This window comes from Pelobates fuscus, chromosome 7 (assembly GCF_036172605.1).
Source record: "Pelobates fuscus isolate aPelFus1 chromosome 7, aPelFus1.pri, whole genome shotgun sequence".
Taxonomy (NCBI): domain Eukaryota; kingdom Metazoa; phylum Chordata; class Amphibia; order Anura; family Pelobatidae; genus Pelobates; species Pelobates fuscus.
The window spans coordinates 203,124,350-203,143,677 of NC_086323.1; the positions used below are offsets into that span (position 1 = coordinate 203,124,350).

At 46.7% G+C, this 19,328-nt stretch overlaps 1 protein-coding gene across 1 annotated transcript in view; it reads left to right on the plus strand.

Annotated features, from left to right (window-relative positions):
• NISCH (nischarin) overlaps positions 1-17,745 on the plus strand; it is a 116,493-nt gene extending 98,748 nt beyond the window's left edge. The window contains exons 19-21 of the mRNA XM_063427069.1: positions 3,442-3,570; positions 10,100-10,261; positions 16,981-17,745. Of these exons, the coding sequence (XP_063283139.1) occupies positions 3,442-3,570; positions 10,100-10,261; positions 16,981-17,600 (911 nt within the window). The 3' untranslated portion in view covers positions 17,601-17,745. The remainder of the gene's footprint in view (positions 1-3,441; positions 3,571-10,099; positions 10,262-16,980) is intronic.
• Positions 17,746-19,328: the final 1,583 nt, after the last annotated feature.

Here is a 19,328-nt window from a genome sequence, read left to right on the forward strand (position 1 = left end):
AGGCCGAGGGTAGCAGTGCGCTCCGCGGTACCGGAGATTGTCTCCTGTACCCAGCCGGACTGACAGGAAGTGCTCTCTGTGAGCACTCGCTTTCAGTCCGGCCGGGTACAGGGAACATAAGTTCCACAGCTCGGCCACGCTACACCGAGTGCCTGGTAGGAGGGAGTGCTGTGTGCCCACCTCCTGCTGGTCACTCCGATCTAGCGCCCCCCGGGCCGGTGCACCCTAAGGCGGCTGCTTGTGTTGCCTTATGGATGCGCCCACCCACTCATTCATTATCGGTATTGCCAATAATTATCGTCAATTCGACCGATACTACGACCGACCCCTACTACCTGTGACAGCAATAAGCTTTTGAGGTAGAGGTAGAGGCAGGTTTTGAGGTAGAACAGTCTTGGGTAGCTATAGCAGCAGTTGCCATCTACGACTCAAGTCATGCTGCCTGATGCTCCCAAGGAAGTGGTAGGTGGCAGCGACAGTCCAAGTTCCTTAAAGGGAACCTATAGTCTCGAAAGTAACAGTTTGTTGCTGTGATCTCCATCCATCCCTTTTAGTAATTAAAAAGTTGAGTTTAATGAAGATTACCTATCTCGTTTCCATCTCCAAGACTACTCCGCTGCAGTCACCATCTCTGCCTCCATCGTCATGCTTGCTGACTCTTCGCAAACTTGTCCATTCCACTTCTTCTGGATAAACATGTTGTGGCGGAACCAACCTCGCCGCTGGGCACTGGAGAAGCCTGGTTGCTTGCCTGCTCCCTCTGCACTATGGCCCCATGTTAAACGCTGTTTTTTCCCCTTTAGAAAGGCTTGTTCGTGCCTTTCTTCCTGGGCGTTCGGTAGATTGAATCTACTGAACCAACGTACGAATGGTGGGGACCACATGGGCAAGGAGTGTGCCAGTGATTTACCTCCCAGAAGCTGTGGTTAACCGCAGCTTAGTTGGTGAACGCTGGGTGGCCGCTGTTCGTATAACCGAACACGTGGCAGCGGCCATCTTAAACCTCCCTTCTCCTGCAATTCATACGAACGCCGTCCGTTCGGTACTTTCCCTATGTGCTGCACATGTGCTGCAAAATGCCGTGCTCCTTCAGTCAAATGCTGCTATGACCAGCATTGATTGAAGAGCCAACACTGACTTGGTTCTGGAGGAGGAAGCACCTCTAGTGACTGTCAAGATGACACACTAGAGGTGTATTTAGATCTGCAATGTAAACATTGCTGTTTCTGCAATACGATAGACTTTAAATCTGAAGGGTTAAAATTACAGGACCACTGCATTCAGACTGTTTTACTGAGAGGAAGTGGTCTGCGTGCCTTTAGTGGTCCTTCAAGGAAAAAAGGTTCCCATGTGGCATGGGCCATTTTAATCGCCACATCATTCCATTCCACTGTCGAGGACTGAAATTTTGTCCTGAAAGGAGTGTGAGCTTCTAGTTACTTTCGTTTTTGCAGATTTATCTCCCATGTGGGGCAATCACAGGAGACTGTAATTGGGGAGCCAGGTTGGGGAAACACTCGAAAAAGACCATCAACTGACACAGTAGCTGCTAGTTTTGTCACTTTGATCATGTTAGGTATGTCTGTCATCCTTGTGACGGTAGTGATTTGTATTACCGTCCAGTATTCCCTTTTTCCCAATAGCAGAATAACAATAATCCACAGGAATAAATATCTTTGGTATCGCCAAATAATCCACACATGAGCCAAAGCTTAATGCGGGAACAAGACTGATTTACTGTAAGCAACAGGCATTCAATTTATACAGTAACAGACTCCTCCTCTGGGCCAGGCTAGATAATTGAGTTTCAGCAACATACTAAACTCAATTATCTGCTGGCCAGAAACATTAACAATTTTCACCATTTTTAGAAATATACTTTATACATGACATAGGAATATAAAAACCACATCCCTGGGTCGCTGAGGATACTGGGAGTAACATACCAAATTGCACGAAAATCTGTTCGGTAGTTTCCGTGTCGCATCGTGTGGAAGTTTGACCGGCTCGCCATGTGGTTGTATCCGAGTTAGTTCTATGAAATTGCTAGCAAGAGCCGGTCTCCTTTCGTGCAGAATTACACAAATACCACCACAGTTATACGGTATCTGGTTACATGTGAATGCTCCCCTCATTCGGTTGATTGAAACTCCCGAACACCAGTCTGATACTGTGAGTGGAAATAGGTCAGACGGGACTTCCAAGGTGACCGGGTGTTCGTGTGATTGCCATGCCGAAAATGGTTTCAGGCAATCCACAAATACGTCCCACTGGCCGCGTTCGGGAGATTTAAGATGGCCGCCATCCTTTGTTCTCGCCACGTGTTCGTATGCCGAATGGCGGCCACCTAGAAGCACTCAATTACTTTGCGGTTTTCGTGGTTAATTGGTGTTCTAAGTTCTGATTTCTACCCAGGGTGGTCTCCGTTCGGTAGAACGAATAAATGTCCCGAATACATGAAATAAAATAAAGTCACTTAACTAGCAGGGAGAGGAAATAACCGAATGCATGGAGGGTGATTCTTCACAATCCTAATGTGCCTTTTACGGACATTCTCGCTTGCATAGCAAGCTGATAAACAGTAGTTGATGTGTAAACATTATGTTGCCGAATCTCACTCACAAAATATTTCAATGGAGGTGATGCAGTCACCAAATGTGAGTCCCTCCTGGACTATTCCCACGTCTCTTGCCAGAAGCTGCTTAACCTGGCATAGGGAGAGCTCCTAGAAGAACTCCTTTTGTCGAGGGAATTGTGTCTACGTTATCTGAAGATTAATTATAAAGTCCAGAGGCAGTAAAGTTGTCTGGCTCATCTTGCACAAGTTCAGCAGAGGAAGACAATTCTTCTGAGGACACAGCCACCGTCAAAGTTCTTTGATATCTCAGGATCTCAAAACCAACAAAGCCTGTAGCTTCTTGGGGGAATGTCGCCCCATATTGTCCGGGAGAGAGAAGAAATATCAAAGAAAATCCGTAATGTCTGAAATGTTTTATAGCTGGAAACACTTCCTGATCGCTTTGGTGCTAGCTTTGTGTCCTCGTGTGCCATTTTTAAATATTTTTTGGTGGTGTATGTTTTATGTACACACATGTGCAGCTGATACATTTCTTATGTTATATTGGCAGGTCATTGTTACAACAAATCTCCAAAAAGCATGACAAGGGGTGGGGTGCTCCAAGTCCACAAAGTTGCAGAGAGGGCGAACCTGCCGATTGCAGAAAGCATTTGTACAGCGCTTGATGATCTAATTATGCACTGTCTCTGCACTTATCGGGGACCTTTCTTTTAATTTGGTGTAATATGTACTAGATTTTTATTGTTCCAACATGGTTTTGAGGTAAAGGCTTAATATGAATAATTTTTGCATTATTGTTCTCGCATGTTTTAGTTACTTGACAACAATTTTTTTATTTTATTTTTTTTTAATTTAATTTGCAGATTCTTGGAATCAAAGTAAGGCAAATACTGAAAGTAGCTCCTATCACCTCTCCTACTGTTTTGCGATAAAATTCAGCGATTTGCAGTCTGTTAACATTGGACTTTTCGATCAATATTTCCGTATAACAGGTAACATTTAAATCAATAAAATCACTTTAACAGATCTTTTATCTCAAGCAAACCCATCTTATTTGATTCCCACTGTACGTCTTGAAGTATAATCTGGGGGGTATTGGTGTGTTTTAGAAAACAAATCAGCGATCCAAACAATATCAGGCTTCGTAAATTCACAGCAATAATGCAAATAATCTATCCAAGGCAGACCAAAAAAAGCGACATTCCTTTAATTTCTCCTTAAAAAACCCTGGCAGTAGTATACATATTAATTTATTTTGGGATGTAGCTTAAAGGGCTATTCCCACCCAGGAAGGGCAGTGTTATACTGGAGGACCAGCTTCAGCCCTTGAAAGGTATCCGCTCAGAGTAGAAGAGCTGCTATGGAGAGTACTGAATACAGAGAGTTAGTCACTCTATTCAGCTCTCTGAAGCTCATAGTGTGGAGATTCCTGGTGCAGCAGTGCTGTGAGTTTCTGGAGTTAGAAAACGCATAATTTGCAAACAAAATTGAATTTGCAATAAACAAATGTCACTTGCAAGTGGTGTACACGATTGAGGAGTATGGATGCCTACCTTGGCAATTATATATAAACGATTGTCGGTGTGAAGAGGTTAAAGGCAGGCCACAACTTATTATAATTCTCTCCCTGCTCTCTTAGTGGCTGTAGTGATTATGATGCCAGGGGTAGCCTGGCATGGTTTCCCAGTATTGGGGCACACTATTTAGATGCCAGGGGTAGCCTGGCATGGCTTCCCAGTAATGGGGCACACCGTTTAGATGCCAGGGGTAGCATGGCGCAGATTCCCAGTAATGGGGCACACTGTTCAGATGCCAGGGGTAGTCTGGTCCGGATTCCCTGTAATGGGGCACAGTGTTTAGATGCCAGGGGTAGCCTGGTATGGTTTCCCAGTAATGGGGCACACTGTTTAGATGCCAGGTGTAACCTGGCGTGGATTCCCAGTAATGGGGCACACTTTTAAGATGCGAGGGGTAGCCTGGAATGGTTTCCCAGTAATGGGGCACACTGTTTAGATGCCAAGGGTAGCCTGGCGCGGATTCCCAGTAATGGGGCACACTGTTTAGATGCCAGGGGTAGCCTGGCACGGATTCCCAGTAATGGGGCACACTGTTTAGATGCCAGGGGTAGCCTGGCACGGATTCCCAGTGATGGGGCACACTGTTTAGATGCCAGGGGTAGCCTGGCACGGATTCCCAGTGATGGGGCACACTGTTTAGATGCCAGGGGTAGCCTGGCGTGGATTCCCTGTAATGGGGCACACTGTTCAGATGCCAGGGGTAGCCTGGCGTGGATTCCCTGTAATGGGGCACACTGTTCAGATGCCAGGGGTAGCCTGGCGTGGATTCCCAGTAATGGGGCACACTGTTTAGATGCCAGGGGTAGCCTGGCGCGGATTCCCAGTAATGGGGCACACTGTTTAGATGCCAGGGGTAGCCTGGAATGGTTTCCCAGTAATGGGGCACACTGTTTAGATGCCAGGGGTAGCCTGGCACGGATTCCCAGTGATGGGGCACACTGTTTAGATGCCAGGGGTAGCCTGGCGCGAATTCCCAGTAATGGGGCACACTGTTTAGATGCCGGGGGTAGCCTGGCATGGATTCCCAGTAATGGGGCACACTGTTTAGATGCCGGGGGTAGCCTGGCGTGGATTCCCAGTAATGCAGCACACTGTTCAGATGCCAGGGGTAGCCTGGCGTGGATTCCCAGTAATGGGGCACACTGTTTAGATGCCAGGGGTAGCCTGGCGCGGATTCCCAGTAATGGGGCACACTGTTTAGATGCCAGGGGTAGCCTGGCGCGGATTCCCAGTAATGGGGCACACTGTTTAGATGCCAGGGGTAGCCTGGAATGGTTTCCCAATAATGGGGCACACTGTTAAGATGCGAGGGGTAGCCTGGAATGGTTTCCCAGTAATGGGGCACACTGTTTAGATGCCAGGGGTAGCCTGGCGCGGATTCCCAGTAATGGGGCACACTGTTTAGATGCCGGGGGTAGCCTGGCGTGGATTCCCAGTAATGGGGCACACTGTTTAGATGCCAGGGGTAGCCTGGAATGGTTTCCCACTAATGGGGCACACTGTTTAGATGCCAGGGGTAGCCTGGCGCGGATTCCCAGTAATGGGGCACACTGTTTAGATGCCGGGGGTAGCCTGGCGTGGATTCCCAGTAATGGGGCACACTGTTTAGATGCCGGGGGTAGACTGGCGTGGATTCCCAGTAATGGGGCAAACTGTTAAGATGCGAGGGGTAGCCTGGAATGGTTTCCCAGTAATGGGGCACACTGTTTAGATGCCAGGGGTAGCCTGGCGCGGATTCCCAGTAATGGGGCACACTGTTTAGATGCCGGGGGTAGCCTGGCGCGGATTCCCAGTAACACACTGTTCAGATGCGAGGGGTAGCCTGGCGCGGATTCCCAGTAATGGGGCACACTGTTTAGATGCCGGGGGTAGACTGGCGTGGATTCCCAGTAATGGGGCACACTGTTTAGATGCCAGGGGTAGCCTGGAATGGTTTCCCAGTAATGGGGCACACTGTTTAGATGCCAGGGGTAGCCTGGCGCAGATTCCCAGTAATGGGGCACACTGTTTAGATGCCGGGGGTAGCCTGGCGCGGATTCCCAGTAATGGGGCACACTGTTTAGATGCCGGGGGTAGCCTGGCGTGGATTCCCAGTAATGGGGCACACTGTTTAGATGCCGGGGGTAGACTGGCGTGGATTCCCAGTAATGGGGCACACTGTTAAGATGCGAGGGGTAGCCTGGAATGGTTTCCCAGTAATGGGGCACACTGTTTAGATGCCAGGGGTAGCCTGGCGCGGATTCCCAGTAATGGGGCACACTGTTTAGATGCCAGGGGTAGCCTGGAATGGTTTCCCAGTAATGGGGCACACTGTTTAGATGCCAGGGGTAGCCTGGCGCGGATTCCCAGTAATGGGGCACACTGTTTAGATGCCGGGGGTAGCCTGGCGTGGATTCCCAGTAATGGGGCACACTGTTTAGATGCCGGGGGTAGACTGGCGTGGATTCCCAGTAATGGGGCACACTGTTAAGATGCGAGGGGTAGCCTGGAATGGTTTCCCAGTAATGGGGCACACTGTTTAGATGCCAGGTGTAACCTGGCGTGGATTCCCAGTATTGGGGCAAACTGTTCAGATGCGAGGGGTAGCCTGGAATGGTTTCCCAGTAATGGGGCACACTGTTTAGATGCCAGGGGTAGCCTGGCGCGGATTCCCAGTAATGGGGCACACTGTTTAGATGCCGGGGGTAGCCTGGCGCGGATTCCCAGTAATGGGGCACACTGTTCAGATGCGAGGGGTAGCCTGGCGCGGATTCCCAGTAATGGGGCACACTGTTTAGATGCCGGGGGTAGACTGGCGTGGATTCCCAGTAATGGGGCACACTGTTTAGATGCCAGGGGTAGCCTGGAATGGTTTCCCAGTAATGGAGCACACTGTTTAGATGCCAGGGGTAGCCTGGCGCAGATTCCCAGTAATGGGGCACACTGTTTAGATGCCAGGGGTAGCCTGGCACGGATTCCCAGTGATGGGGCACACTGTTTAGATGCCAGGGGTAGCCTGGCACGGATTCCCAGTGTTGGGGCACACTGTTTAGATGCCAGGGGTAGCCTGGCGCGGATTCCCAGTAATGGGGCACACTGTTTAGATGCCAGGGGTAGCCTGGCGTGGATTCCCTGTAATGGGGCACACTGTTGAGATGCGAGGGGTAGCCTGGAATGGTTTCCCAGTAATGGGGCACACTGTTTAGATGCCAGGGGTAGCCTGGCGCGGATTCCCTGTAATGGGGCACACTGTTCAGATGCCAGGGGTAGCCTGGCGTGGATTCCCTGTAATGGGGCACACTGTTCAGATGCCAGGGGTAGCCTGGCACGGATTCCCAGTGATGGGGCACACTGTTTAGATGCCAGGGGTAGCCTGGCGTGGATTCCCAGTAATGGGGCACACTGTTTAGATGCCAGGGGTAGCCTGGCACGGATTCCCAGTGATGGGGCACACTGTTTAGATGCCAGGGGTAGCCTGGCACGGATTCCCAGTGATGGGGCACACTGTTTAGATGCCAGGGGTAGCCTGGCGCGGATTCCCAGTAATGGGGCACACTGTTTAGATGCCAGGGGTAGCCTGGCGTGGATTCCCTGTAATGGGGCACACTGTTAAGATGCGAGGGGTAGCCTGGAATGGTTTCCCAGTAATGGGGCACACTGTTTAGATGCCAGGGGTAGCCTGGCGCGGATTCCCTGTAATGGGGCACACTGTTTAGATGCCGGGGGTAGCCTGGCGTGGATTCCCAGTAATGGGGCACACTGTTTAGATGCCAGGGGTAGCCTGGCGCGGATTCCCAGTAATGGGGCACACTGTTTAGATGCCAGGGGTAGCCTGGCACGGATTCCCAGTAATGGGGCACACTGTTTAGATGCCAGGGGTAGCCTGGCGCGGATTCCCAGTAATGGGGCACACTGTTTAGATGCCGGGGGTAGCCTGGCGTGGATTCCCAGTAATGGGGCACACTGTTTAGATGCCGGGGGTAGCCTGGCGCGGATTCCCAGTAATGGGGCACACTGTTTAGATGCCAGGGGTAGCCTGGCGCGGATTCCCAGTAATGGGGCACACTGTTTAGATGCCAGGGGTAGCCTGGCGTGGATTCCCTGTAATGGGGCACACTGTTTAGATGCCAGGGGTAGCCTGGCGCGGATTCCCAGTAATGGGGCACACTGTTTAGATGCCAGGGGTAGCCTGGCGTGGATTCCCTGTAATGGGGCACACTGTTTAGATGCCAGGGGTAGCCTGGCACGGATTCCCAGTAATGGGGCACACTGTTTAGATGCCAGGGGTAGCCTGGCGTGGATTCCCAGTAATGGGGCACACTGTTTAGATGCCGGGGGTAGCCTGGCGTGGATTCCCAGTAATGGGGCACACTGTTTAGATGCCGGGGGTAGACTGGCGTGAATTCCCAGTAATGGGGCACACTGTTTAGATGCCAGGGGTAGCCTGGAATGGTTTCCCAATAATGGGGCACACTGTTTAGATGCCAGGGGTAGCCTGGCGCGGATTCCCAGTAATGGGGCACACTGTTTAGATGCCAGGGGTAGCCTGGCACGGATTCCCAGTAATGGGGCACACTGTTTAGATGCCAGGGGTAGCCTGGAATGGTTTCCCAGTAATGGGGCACACTGTTCGGATGCCAGGGGTAGCCTGGCGTGGATTCCCAGTTATGGGGCACACTGTTTGGATGCCAGGGGTAGCCTGGCGTGGATTCCCAGTAATGGGGCACACTGTTTAGATGCCAGGGGTAGCCTGGAGTGGATTCCCAGTAATGGGGCACACTGTTTGGATGCCAGGGGTAGCCTGGCGCGGATTCCCAGTAATGGGGCACACTGTTTAGCAACGTTTTGTCCCTCTTACCTTTGTCCCTGCTGGGCTCAAAAACTCTTTTCAGCACTGGTGACGCACTCCACATCATCTGACCTATCTCAGCCAATGAATGGTACATGATGCATGATAATTTGAACAGAGTTGACATTAGCCAGCCAGGAATAACGTCGGCAGTAAAAGGTTAAACTCCTTACGTGCAGTGTTTCATAATGAATCATTCAGACTCCAGGCACCATGACCACTTCAAATCCCCGAAATAGTCTTGGTGCTTGGAGTAAACCTTTAACCCTTGTTACATCAGAGAAGAGAGTAAATCCTGTCAGTCATCCAGGCATGTGATCCATACACCAAGATGGATAGTTGCCAAATCTTATCCCTGGGTGTACTAATTCTGATAATATCTCCTTAATCTAGTGTTCTTGGCACCTGAGTTGGGTCGTTATATTAGGGTCTTATTGGTTAGTCGAATTATCTGGCACCAAGAAACTACCAACAATAGATTGGTTTCTGTAGCAGCACTGCCTGCTTAACATGAAGAGTCCTTTGAAGGTGTTTTGTTTATATAGTATTAGAGTTAAGGAATGAGTCTCTCAACTAAATTTACAATTGAGGTACGGGTCTCCAAGCTAATACCGTGCACATCATTTGGGAACCTTTCGAAGGAAAAAGTGAAGAACCCCAGTCTCATTAGTTTTAAGACCTACTTAAAACTTCTCTAGCAGTAAAAGTACCTCGTACCCTCATCATATAGTGTTTGTGTGGGGGGTACTAGAATATCTGGCACACGGTGCTTTTCTTTTCTTTGCAGCACCAAGTGGACTTTATTTTATTATGATTCCAACTGTACTTAGTTTGACACCTGCATAATTGTTTTTTAACTGTACCTGTCTTATTATTTGCTTTCATTGACCATTATCAGCTCCTGGTCTCGGATCAGTTTTTCCCTTTGAGGTTTTGTTTGATATCCTTGGGACCAGTTTTCAGAGCGATATTTTGTTGACTCCCTCCCCCCATCTCCTCTTGTTAGCTGGACTTTCCTTACCTTCCATTTTTTTTCCTTTCTCCCCCTAGTACATTTTTTTTGCTTTTCTTCATGTTTTTGGTTGCCATCCTGACGTGCTATTTTGTCATTCTCAGGACCATCTCCATGCCATGTTGTAACGTGTGTTACAAGAGATGGATATAATACCCACACCTTTATACAGCATTTAATGTCTGCATTGTCACTTTTGGCCCGGGCACCCTCTCCAGAACCAGCGGAGAAAGACTTCTACTCTGAATTCGGCAATAAGAACATAGGTAAATCTGGAAAGGTCGTAATTATACATAGAAAAGAAAATAACCCTTTAAAAAAAAAAACACTTTTAATCAAATTACTGTATTAAAAAAAATATGCTTTGTTATTGCCTTATGTCATGAACTTTTTCGATGTTGACCCCTCACATAACTTGTATTTTACTTGCTGTCATTTTTAATTTTTTTTGTTTGGCGATGCACAAAAGACTTATAGTCACCAGAAGAAATACAGTTTAATGTAGTGGTTTTGGGGTCTAAAGCCTGTCCCTGCATGCTTTTTTTTTTTTTTTTTTAATTCTTTATTTTTTCGTGCAAGAGTTAATATTACAAGATTTCATGCTTTGCTACAACAGCAGTAGCATGTACCGAATTACAACAGGATTTTACAATTGTGGCACAGGATATAGTAGCACATTTTTTGTTTATGATAGTCAAGAAAAAGTAAACGTTAGGGAAAGGTAGGCGTAGAAAAGCATGCTAAGACATCGCTTTACAGAATTGAGTCGAGGACAGATGGTTCAGTGCTTAGTGTGTTAAGACGAAGTAAAAGGAAACAGAACGAGTCTGATATGCTACCAATAGGCGATACTCAAGATAGGAGCAGTAATTAAACTAATGGCATGCTTAATAACATAGATTGGTAAATTGCAGGTTATATCAAACAGCGTTAGGTGTAGATAGCTCCGCACTTTTTAGATTGACCACCAGGGGGCAGCGAGCCACTAAGCTTGCCGGGTAATGCATTTTATCAGGCATAGACAGGTGTAAATGTTTGCCCTGTTGTGATAAAATCGTCTGTGTTACAATCATAAATGATATTAAAGGGACACTGTAGGCACCCAGACCACTTCTGCTCATTGAAGTGGTCTGGGTGCCAACTCCCACTACCCTTAACCCTGCAAGTGTAATTATTGCAGTTTTTCATAAACTGCAATATTTACATTGCAGGGTTAACTCCACCTCTAGTGGCTGTCTATTAGACAGCCACTAGAGGTCACTTCCTGGGTTCTAGCACAGGTTTCCTGTGCTAGAGCGTCGCTGGACGTCCTCACGCTGTGTGAGGACCTCCAGCGTCGCTCAAAACCCCATAGGAAAGCATTGAAATGATTTTTCAATGCTTTTCTATGGGGAGACGTAATGCGCATGCGCGGAATTTCCACGCATGCGCATTAGGTCTCCTCGGCCGGTGAGCGAGATCAGTCTCGCCCACCGGCCGACGTAATCACTAGGAGGAGCGTCGCGGAGGCGGAGACAGCGGCGAGGGACATCGCCACTGTCCCAGGTAAGTCACTGAAGGGGTTTTCACCCCTTCAGTAACCGGGGATTGGTGGGTGGGAGGGAGTGGGACCCTCCAGTGCCAGAAAAACGGATCGTTTTTCTGGCACTGGAGTTTCCCTTTAAAGAGTCAGTGTAAAACACAAGTATATACAGTACTCTGCAGGATTTTCATTCTGTATGGTAAGCATCCGCTTGATTGCTGCTGCAGCTGTGCTGGGTCGGCTGGCTTCTCAGCCCTCTCTAGGTCGCTTGTGAGGCTTTGCTTGCTTCAGCCTTGGGTACCTGAGGGAGCCTGCGTGCTGTGCCCGCTCTGTGTGAGCAAAGTGAGAGTCCAGGTAAGAACCCCTTGATCCGATTGCACAGGGAGTTGTAGCTTCAGCTGGATGTGAGTACTTTCTCCGGTTTGGAATAGGCGCGGCGGCCATTTTAGAATATGCCGTGCGGTCATGCTTTGAGCTCTTTGCCGCTTGGATAGTGAGTGCCGTCACTGCCTCTCTCCGGTGGGGTCCGGGATAACCCCCCCGGCCCACAGGGGGGGGGGGAGGAACGGAGCCCTTAGTGGGCGCGTGAGACGACCCGCCGGACCAAGCGCCGGAGATCATCCGTTTCTCCAGCCAGGGCCTCGCGGCAGGCCTCAATCCCGCCCGCCCAGTGGTCCGCTCTGCTGTCAGGACGGGGGCTGACATGGACACCGCGAGTGGCTCTTTGCGTCCTCCTTGCCTTCCTGTGGCCATTACTCGCCAAACAGAGGCATAAAAGGTGATTTCTGCCTGATTGTGGCCATTTCCCTGGGGAGCCGAGGTGCCCCACGTCCTTCCCGCTCGGCGGTCAGGCCCCGCCCCCGTCCCTGCATGCTTTTAAATCTAAACACTGCCTGTAGCGGGACCTGCGTAACCTGACTGGTTATCCCCTTTGGTTAGAGTAGGTCAGACCCATTTCCCCCAGTAACATGACAGTACACAGTTCCAGGATACAACGTTTGACAATGTTTATTGGGCACACAGCTTTTTATGCACATCTCCATCCAGCACAACCCAAAACACATACAGGAGAAGGCTGGGAACAGATAACCATCTCCCGCTCTGGGACATACTAACAGGACACAGGGACACGCATGAGTACACTTCACATACAGGGGGGTGAATTATGGGGCTCAGTGCCCCGGGACGGGAAGGGGGTGTGGCGGAACCAGCCTCGCCACTGGGCATTGGAGAAGACTGATTGCCAGCCTCCTGCCCTGTGACTATGGCCCCATGTTGAAATGCTTGATTTTCCCCTGCAAAGACCCGAAAGCCGGGTCATTCGGTACTTGCCCTATTTGAACAGTGATAACCCAGATAGCTATGCCATGGAGCCCATTCGTATAACGAAAGACTATGTGAAAGACTTTGGCTCCATGGCAATTGAACTGTATGTATGTGATCTGAGTGCCATTCAGTAATAATGTGCGCTCAGATCTAAGCTATCTGGGGATATGTTGTACCTGTTTTATGCAATAGCTAAACAGTTTTATATTTTTATGTATTTTATTGTCTTTTGCTACCATGTGTTCAATGGAGTTTTGCCTCTGTCCTTGGAGATAATTGGATTACTTCCCAATTATCTCCAGGATAGAAGACTCTGTGGAACTGGTTTTGGGCAGAAAAGCCATGCTTCATTTGGTCACAAAGGATGTCGATCTAACTTTTGACCCACTAGACCAATTTGTATGATTTTGACATATGTTGGTATTTGGAGTATGCTGATTCTGAAAATGTGAATGTGATGCATACTTTTAAAGTTATGAATATTGTGTAAAACTGTATTTTCCTGCCTGTGATAATTATATTAACCATTGTGTAAGGTAATTGTATCACAGGCAGAGGGGAGGATTTTGTGTGGGAGTGTCTGAGTGTATTGTACGTGTTTATTGGTTGTTTTACAAAACCCTATGGGTGGTACTAATGTGTAAGAATGAGTATATAAGAACAATAAACCCACAGCTCAGTTCTACTTCACCCTCAATTTGGAGTGCCGTCTCTTATTGGGGGAATCTGCTACAAGGGATTGCTATGCTTGTCATACTCCCTTGCTAAATCACTACTAAGCTCTTGTAAGAGCTTGTTCCTTCCTTGCTCTCTGGAGGAGTCTACGGTGGTTATGGTGTCTGCTGGAGTGCTTAGAGCCCTCAGGAAGCGCTAGGAGCATCTTTCAACGGAGGTACCCAGTCGGGGTGCCAGGTGATCCGTTACAGGGGGTACAAGGTTACATTTTATATGGATGCATAGCCCGGGTCCCATCTGGGATCCCTGCAAAAAGTGGGGTGATCGGATGTACACAGCCGGAGATATGAGTGTCAAAATTCTGGGGCTCGAAGCTCTGTACATCCCCGGAATCAGTTGCTTGGTTTAGTCCGGTTAATTAAAACTTTGCGCCTAAAGCAAGCAACGACCAATCAGCCGAAATGGTGCAAACCAAATTGCGCCAATCAGCGTTAGGGGTAGGAAGGAGTTTCGCCGCTCAATCCGAAGAAAGGGCGCGAAACTCTGTTGCACCAATTCATGCTTGATGAGGGTAGGGGTTTCACGGCCCAATTAGAAGATATAGCATGAATCCCGATGTCACCAATCCGCTGAAAGCCAATCAGCGCCCAGGGTAGGGAGGGGTCTCGCTGCCCAATCAGATGGAAGGGGGTGAAACCCCGTCTGAACAAGTGCTCCTTCTCGGATTGGTCGCTCGTTCCCTGCGGCGACCAATCAGTGCTTTATTCGTGCCGGCCAACCGGAAGAGTGGCGCAAACCCAGTATGAATGGGCGCTCCCTCTCCCATTGGTCGGCACGAATAAATACAGATACTTACAATTAAAAGCAGCTTTCCCTCTTCTGAAAATACCCACAGATATTCTATATATATATCAGACTTTCTTGTAATACCCCATGTATACATAAAACTTTATTTAGTATAAAAACAAATAAGGAAACAATGGAAGACGTTGGGGAATAAAGGCAATTTTTGCTAAACGTTGCTGGTGATTATTGGCACACAAGTACAGCTTAAGAACTGCAGAAATTTATAAGATATAAAAAAAATATATATGTGGGAGAGAGAGGAGGTCACATGACCAATGACAGCCAAACAGCGCGAGCGTATCCCAGAAAGCACTGCAATCTGCCTGCAGTGATTTAAAACCAATCCCTTACTTCAGCTTTAACGCATAAAACTTTTTAATCCTCCCGGCTCCACACTCCACACACCTAAAGCAGGTTATCTTGCTGAAATGCTTTGTGTATGAAGGGTGTGTCATCTTTTTCAATTTCACAAAAAGTGAAGATTTCAAAAGAAATTGGCCCTTTTATAAAAGAACCTTGTTACACCGCCTTGGCTGTCAATCAGACTACCGGTCCCGTTACTTCCTGGTATGTTTAGCTGAGTGGAATTGCCCAGAGCACCTGCCTTGTATAGACTTCTCATTGAGCTGCATTGGGAGTCTGGGATTGGACAGCCACAAAGTGTGGGCTGGGTTAGAAGGGGAGGGCTTGTAAAGGCTGCAGACAAAAGATCTACAGCTTTTACAAGTGTTTTTTTAGAGAGACCACCAATAAAAAAAATTGCACAATTAAATGCATGCATGTTTTCTTTGGGGTGTCTACTAAACAGTGGTGTTTTTTTTGTTCATTTTGTTTATATTTGGACAGTGGAGTGTCCCATTAACAAAATTGAAAACTACGCGTTTGATCTTCAATGTCCCTCTGCATGGCGTATATCCACTGTGATGAGTTAATTCCTGCCAAGCACTTAACCCCATTTAATGTTAAGCCATTTAGGACTGATTTGACATTATTATTATTTATAAAGTGCCAACAAGTTCCATAGCGCTGTACAATGGGTGGACTAACAGACACGTATTTGTAACCAGATGAGTTTGGCGCACAAGAACAGAGATATTGATGGCCCTGCTAGAGGGAATGGGGTATATTGACACAAAAGGTAAGGGTAGGGTAGAAAAGTAGGTTGCTAGGATAGTATGAAAGTGGATAGACATTAAAGCGGCTCTGTCACTTTCTGGTGTCTTTTGCATATTTTGATTATATCACTACTTGGGGTGCGGTGGCCTGTGGGTGCAGCAGTGGTAAATTATTCTGATCTGATGCTCTCCATTGCGGGTGCCGCTATGTTTGATCTTCATCAGCCAGAAGCACACGTCTGTGCTGTACCATGTGGGAGACTGCCGGAGCCTCCATAGATATTGTCTGGCGTTGATCGATACAATGCGTTATTCTCACAGCTGTCCCTAGAGCAAATGGAGAAATTGACAAAATTTGACAGCGGTAACTCCCCCTTGTGGCGAGTTTTGTCTTCGTAGACATTTGCCATTAGACCAACTAGCCTCTACTTTGTTTTATGATATCTTTTGACTGTTGAAATTTCGATTAAACTCCATCACAGTATTTATGAACCCTTTATCAGGATTTTATCTTTCTGAAATGCTTAAAAACATTTGGAGAATACTAGGGTAAAAGTCAATTTAACAGAGCCTCGTGATAAGTAATAGAAATAATAAATTGCTGCCCAACTGCAGTACATGGGATAAATTGGAATATAAGAGAATAGCTAGACTATCCCCCTTCTATAGTACCTACATCCTGGCTGCAGATTGTACAGTGTATTAATTGTGATGTGCTATACAAATGAAAAACAAAGCTAGATGCATATAGACACGGGTGCAGTATATGCATTGAAACGTGTGTCGGACCATGTAATACCTGCCTATATGCATCATTTTTTTTTTTTCGCACATCACAATTATTACATATTACTATCAGTGATCCGTAAATATAGAGTGACTATTGAAGGGATATTCCAGATATTAGCTCCAGTGATGGAAGTAATGCAAAGAGGGCCCTGGTGCAAGAAAGTGTTTTCGGGCCCCCTCTAAAGCAAGAGTGGCCAAAGGTAGATCTCCATCTTTTGTACAATTCGAATGATGCTGTACCAGCTGGGGATTTACCATTTGCCCATCCTTGCAGGGTTGTTGTTTGTGCGTTTGAATGTAATCATGTTTTTGTATAGAGTATGTATGTGCATGTAGGGCTGTATTTGTATGTACTGCTGCCATTTTGATGCAGGGGTGTACCTGTGCGTAGTGTTTGTGTATGTATGCAGTGTTGGCTTTTAAATGCATATGTTATTTTGTGTGTAGTGTTGGTGTTTGTGCTATGTACTAACCCGATGGCCATTGTACACAATAGCAGAGTTTTGCAGCTGAGTTGGAGACTGCAATTCCTTTGTCAGTGTTCTATTGCTCACGTTTTAGTGAATAAACAGACTGGCGTTGTGATTCATCTTCTATTTTTAAATAAAAAATATTACATAATTTCACAATTTAAAAAATAAAATAAAACGTTAAATGAATTAGATTGAGGGTCCATAATCTCACTTGATTTTCTTATTTTTTTCTGTTCTAGGGAAAATGGAAAATTATGAACTTATTCATTCCAGCCGTGTAAAATTCATTTATCCAAATGAAGAAGAAATTGGAGACCTAACTTTTATAGTCAAGGAAAAAACTGAAATTTCTCCTGATCACCAATCATTGAATATCTTATTGTATGTTCTTGTGTTCCAAGTGAATTCAGCCAATGGGGATGTCCAGAATCCATTCCTTCGACCAAAGACACTTATTCTGACCAATTCTGACCTGTTCTTATTAAATGAAGACTATATTTGTTACCCTCTACCTGATTTTGCCAAAGAACCTCCCAAGACAGATAAGTACCAGTTAGTTGATGGGAGGCGAATACGAGATTTGGACAGGGTGTTGCTGGGCTACCAGACGTACCCACAGACCCTGACCTTTGTGTTTGATGACATTCCCAGCAAAGACCTAATGTACACTTTATCAATAGACCACTTTGGTGAAACCTGCATGTCCCCAAAATCCCAGAAAGCGTGCGTCAGAAGCCGTGAGGTCCATTGGTATATATTTATTCCAAGTGCAGACTGCCGTGAGAAATTGATTTCTCTTCTTGCAAGACAGTGGGAGATTTTGTGTGGCCGAGAGCTTCCTTTGGAACTAACTGGATGAAGGAATAGTAATGTTGCATTGCAAAATGAAACGAATGATGACAGCCATGTTCGAAGAGGCCATTCAATAATCTGTCAGAACTGCAATCTAGTGATATGATGGACAGTATTATCTGTTGGTTCTATGTAAACTTATGTTCAATTAAATGGTGCTGCTTTTTTTTTTTTTTTTTTACATATATAGTTTTTGATTTGTTTCACAGGTGAACAACATGTGCACAAAAATGAACGTATAGGGATACTCCAACCAAACAAGTGTTCTCATAAAACACTGGTTTTGGTTAGAGTGACCCTTTTTGAGGTGGTAGACCTGGTAAAAATAAATGCTAAAACCCACGTTCGTTCAATTGCCAAGTCCAATTCTCCCTGGAGCCCGATCTTCCTCTGCTGACAACATGGGGTGGTTAGACATGGGGAGGTTAGACAGGAAAGTAGCAGGAGGGAAGGGCCACAGTGCCGCTATTTGCCATCTATTACCAGCATGCTAAGGATGATTGAGTCAGATGCCAACTTTACACAGAGTTGACATTAGCCAACCCGGAACTTTGTTCTTGGCTAATTAGTGATGCTGCCAGAAGTGGAGTTGCCTGTGCAGTTGCTAAGGGGTTAATCTCTGTATGTACAGTGCTGAAGATACAGGTACCACAACCACTTCAAATCACTGAAATGGTTATGGTGTTTGGAGTAACCCTTTAATCATGTTCACGTTTTTCATCACTGTGCAAAGTGTTGTTAATTTTACCGAAATGATCAAGATCGCTGTCAAATATCTCATCAATCAATCATTGTGCTTGGGTATTGCGCTGTTACAAGCACTGTCTTCATTTAACTACACATTCGTCATTGGAAACCATTCTGGCTTCTCCTTGTGAGTGATATTTAAAGCACCGTAACCACTATAGCTTATTGACATGGTTATGGTGCTGTGAGTGCTTGGGTGCCATTCTCTGTCCAACATTTTGAAGAAAACCAGTCTTGGCCCTCTACAGCTGCCAGTATGATGCTATGGTTTTCACCTCTCCTCTGTGTCCGTTTGGACAGCTTTGGAAGGGTAAAACAGAACAGTATTATCCAAGTGGCTGCATAGGAGCCGGGCCAATTTTCTTTTTTTTACGGAAATCCAGGAGGCAGCACACAAAGGCTCCTTGCTCTATTATAATAACCGGTAGTATTTATAGTGCGTAGTCTGTCATATTTACAAAGTAATCTATTGCAGTAAGCGCCATCTACAGGATGCACTCATTGTTACTTGCCCAACCACTCACATATTGCTCTAAGTGTGGAAATGTGATAACCTGATGCTCAGTGATTTTCAATGTGTCTTGTGTCCGTTTATAGACTATAGAAATCATTGTCCTGCTAGTGGTTTCATCTTTCTCACGTTGTGGTGGAGCACAAGCTTATATTTTTCTGTATCTATTTTGATGTAAGATGGACTTTATTATCCAAACCTGCGTCACAGTTCGTTCACCAGTGATCAGTGCCTTTCAGTCTGTTAATAACCACCGTTAAAGAGATAACAAACTGCTTACTTTATGGCGCCGTTCCCCAAACTGTGAATGGTCGGGAATTCACAGCTCGATTCACAGTTAAGGCCAAAGTAGCCAAACTTAAACATTAGCTGAGTTGGATAATTTATCCCATTTGACTGTTTAGCCTTAAATTTGCAACTCACTTAGAATTCCTCCCAAATCACACTTTAGTGAATAATCTCTGTTAGCACTGCTTG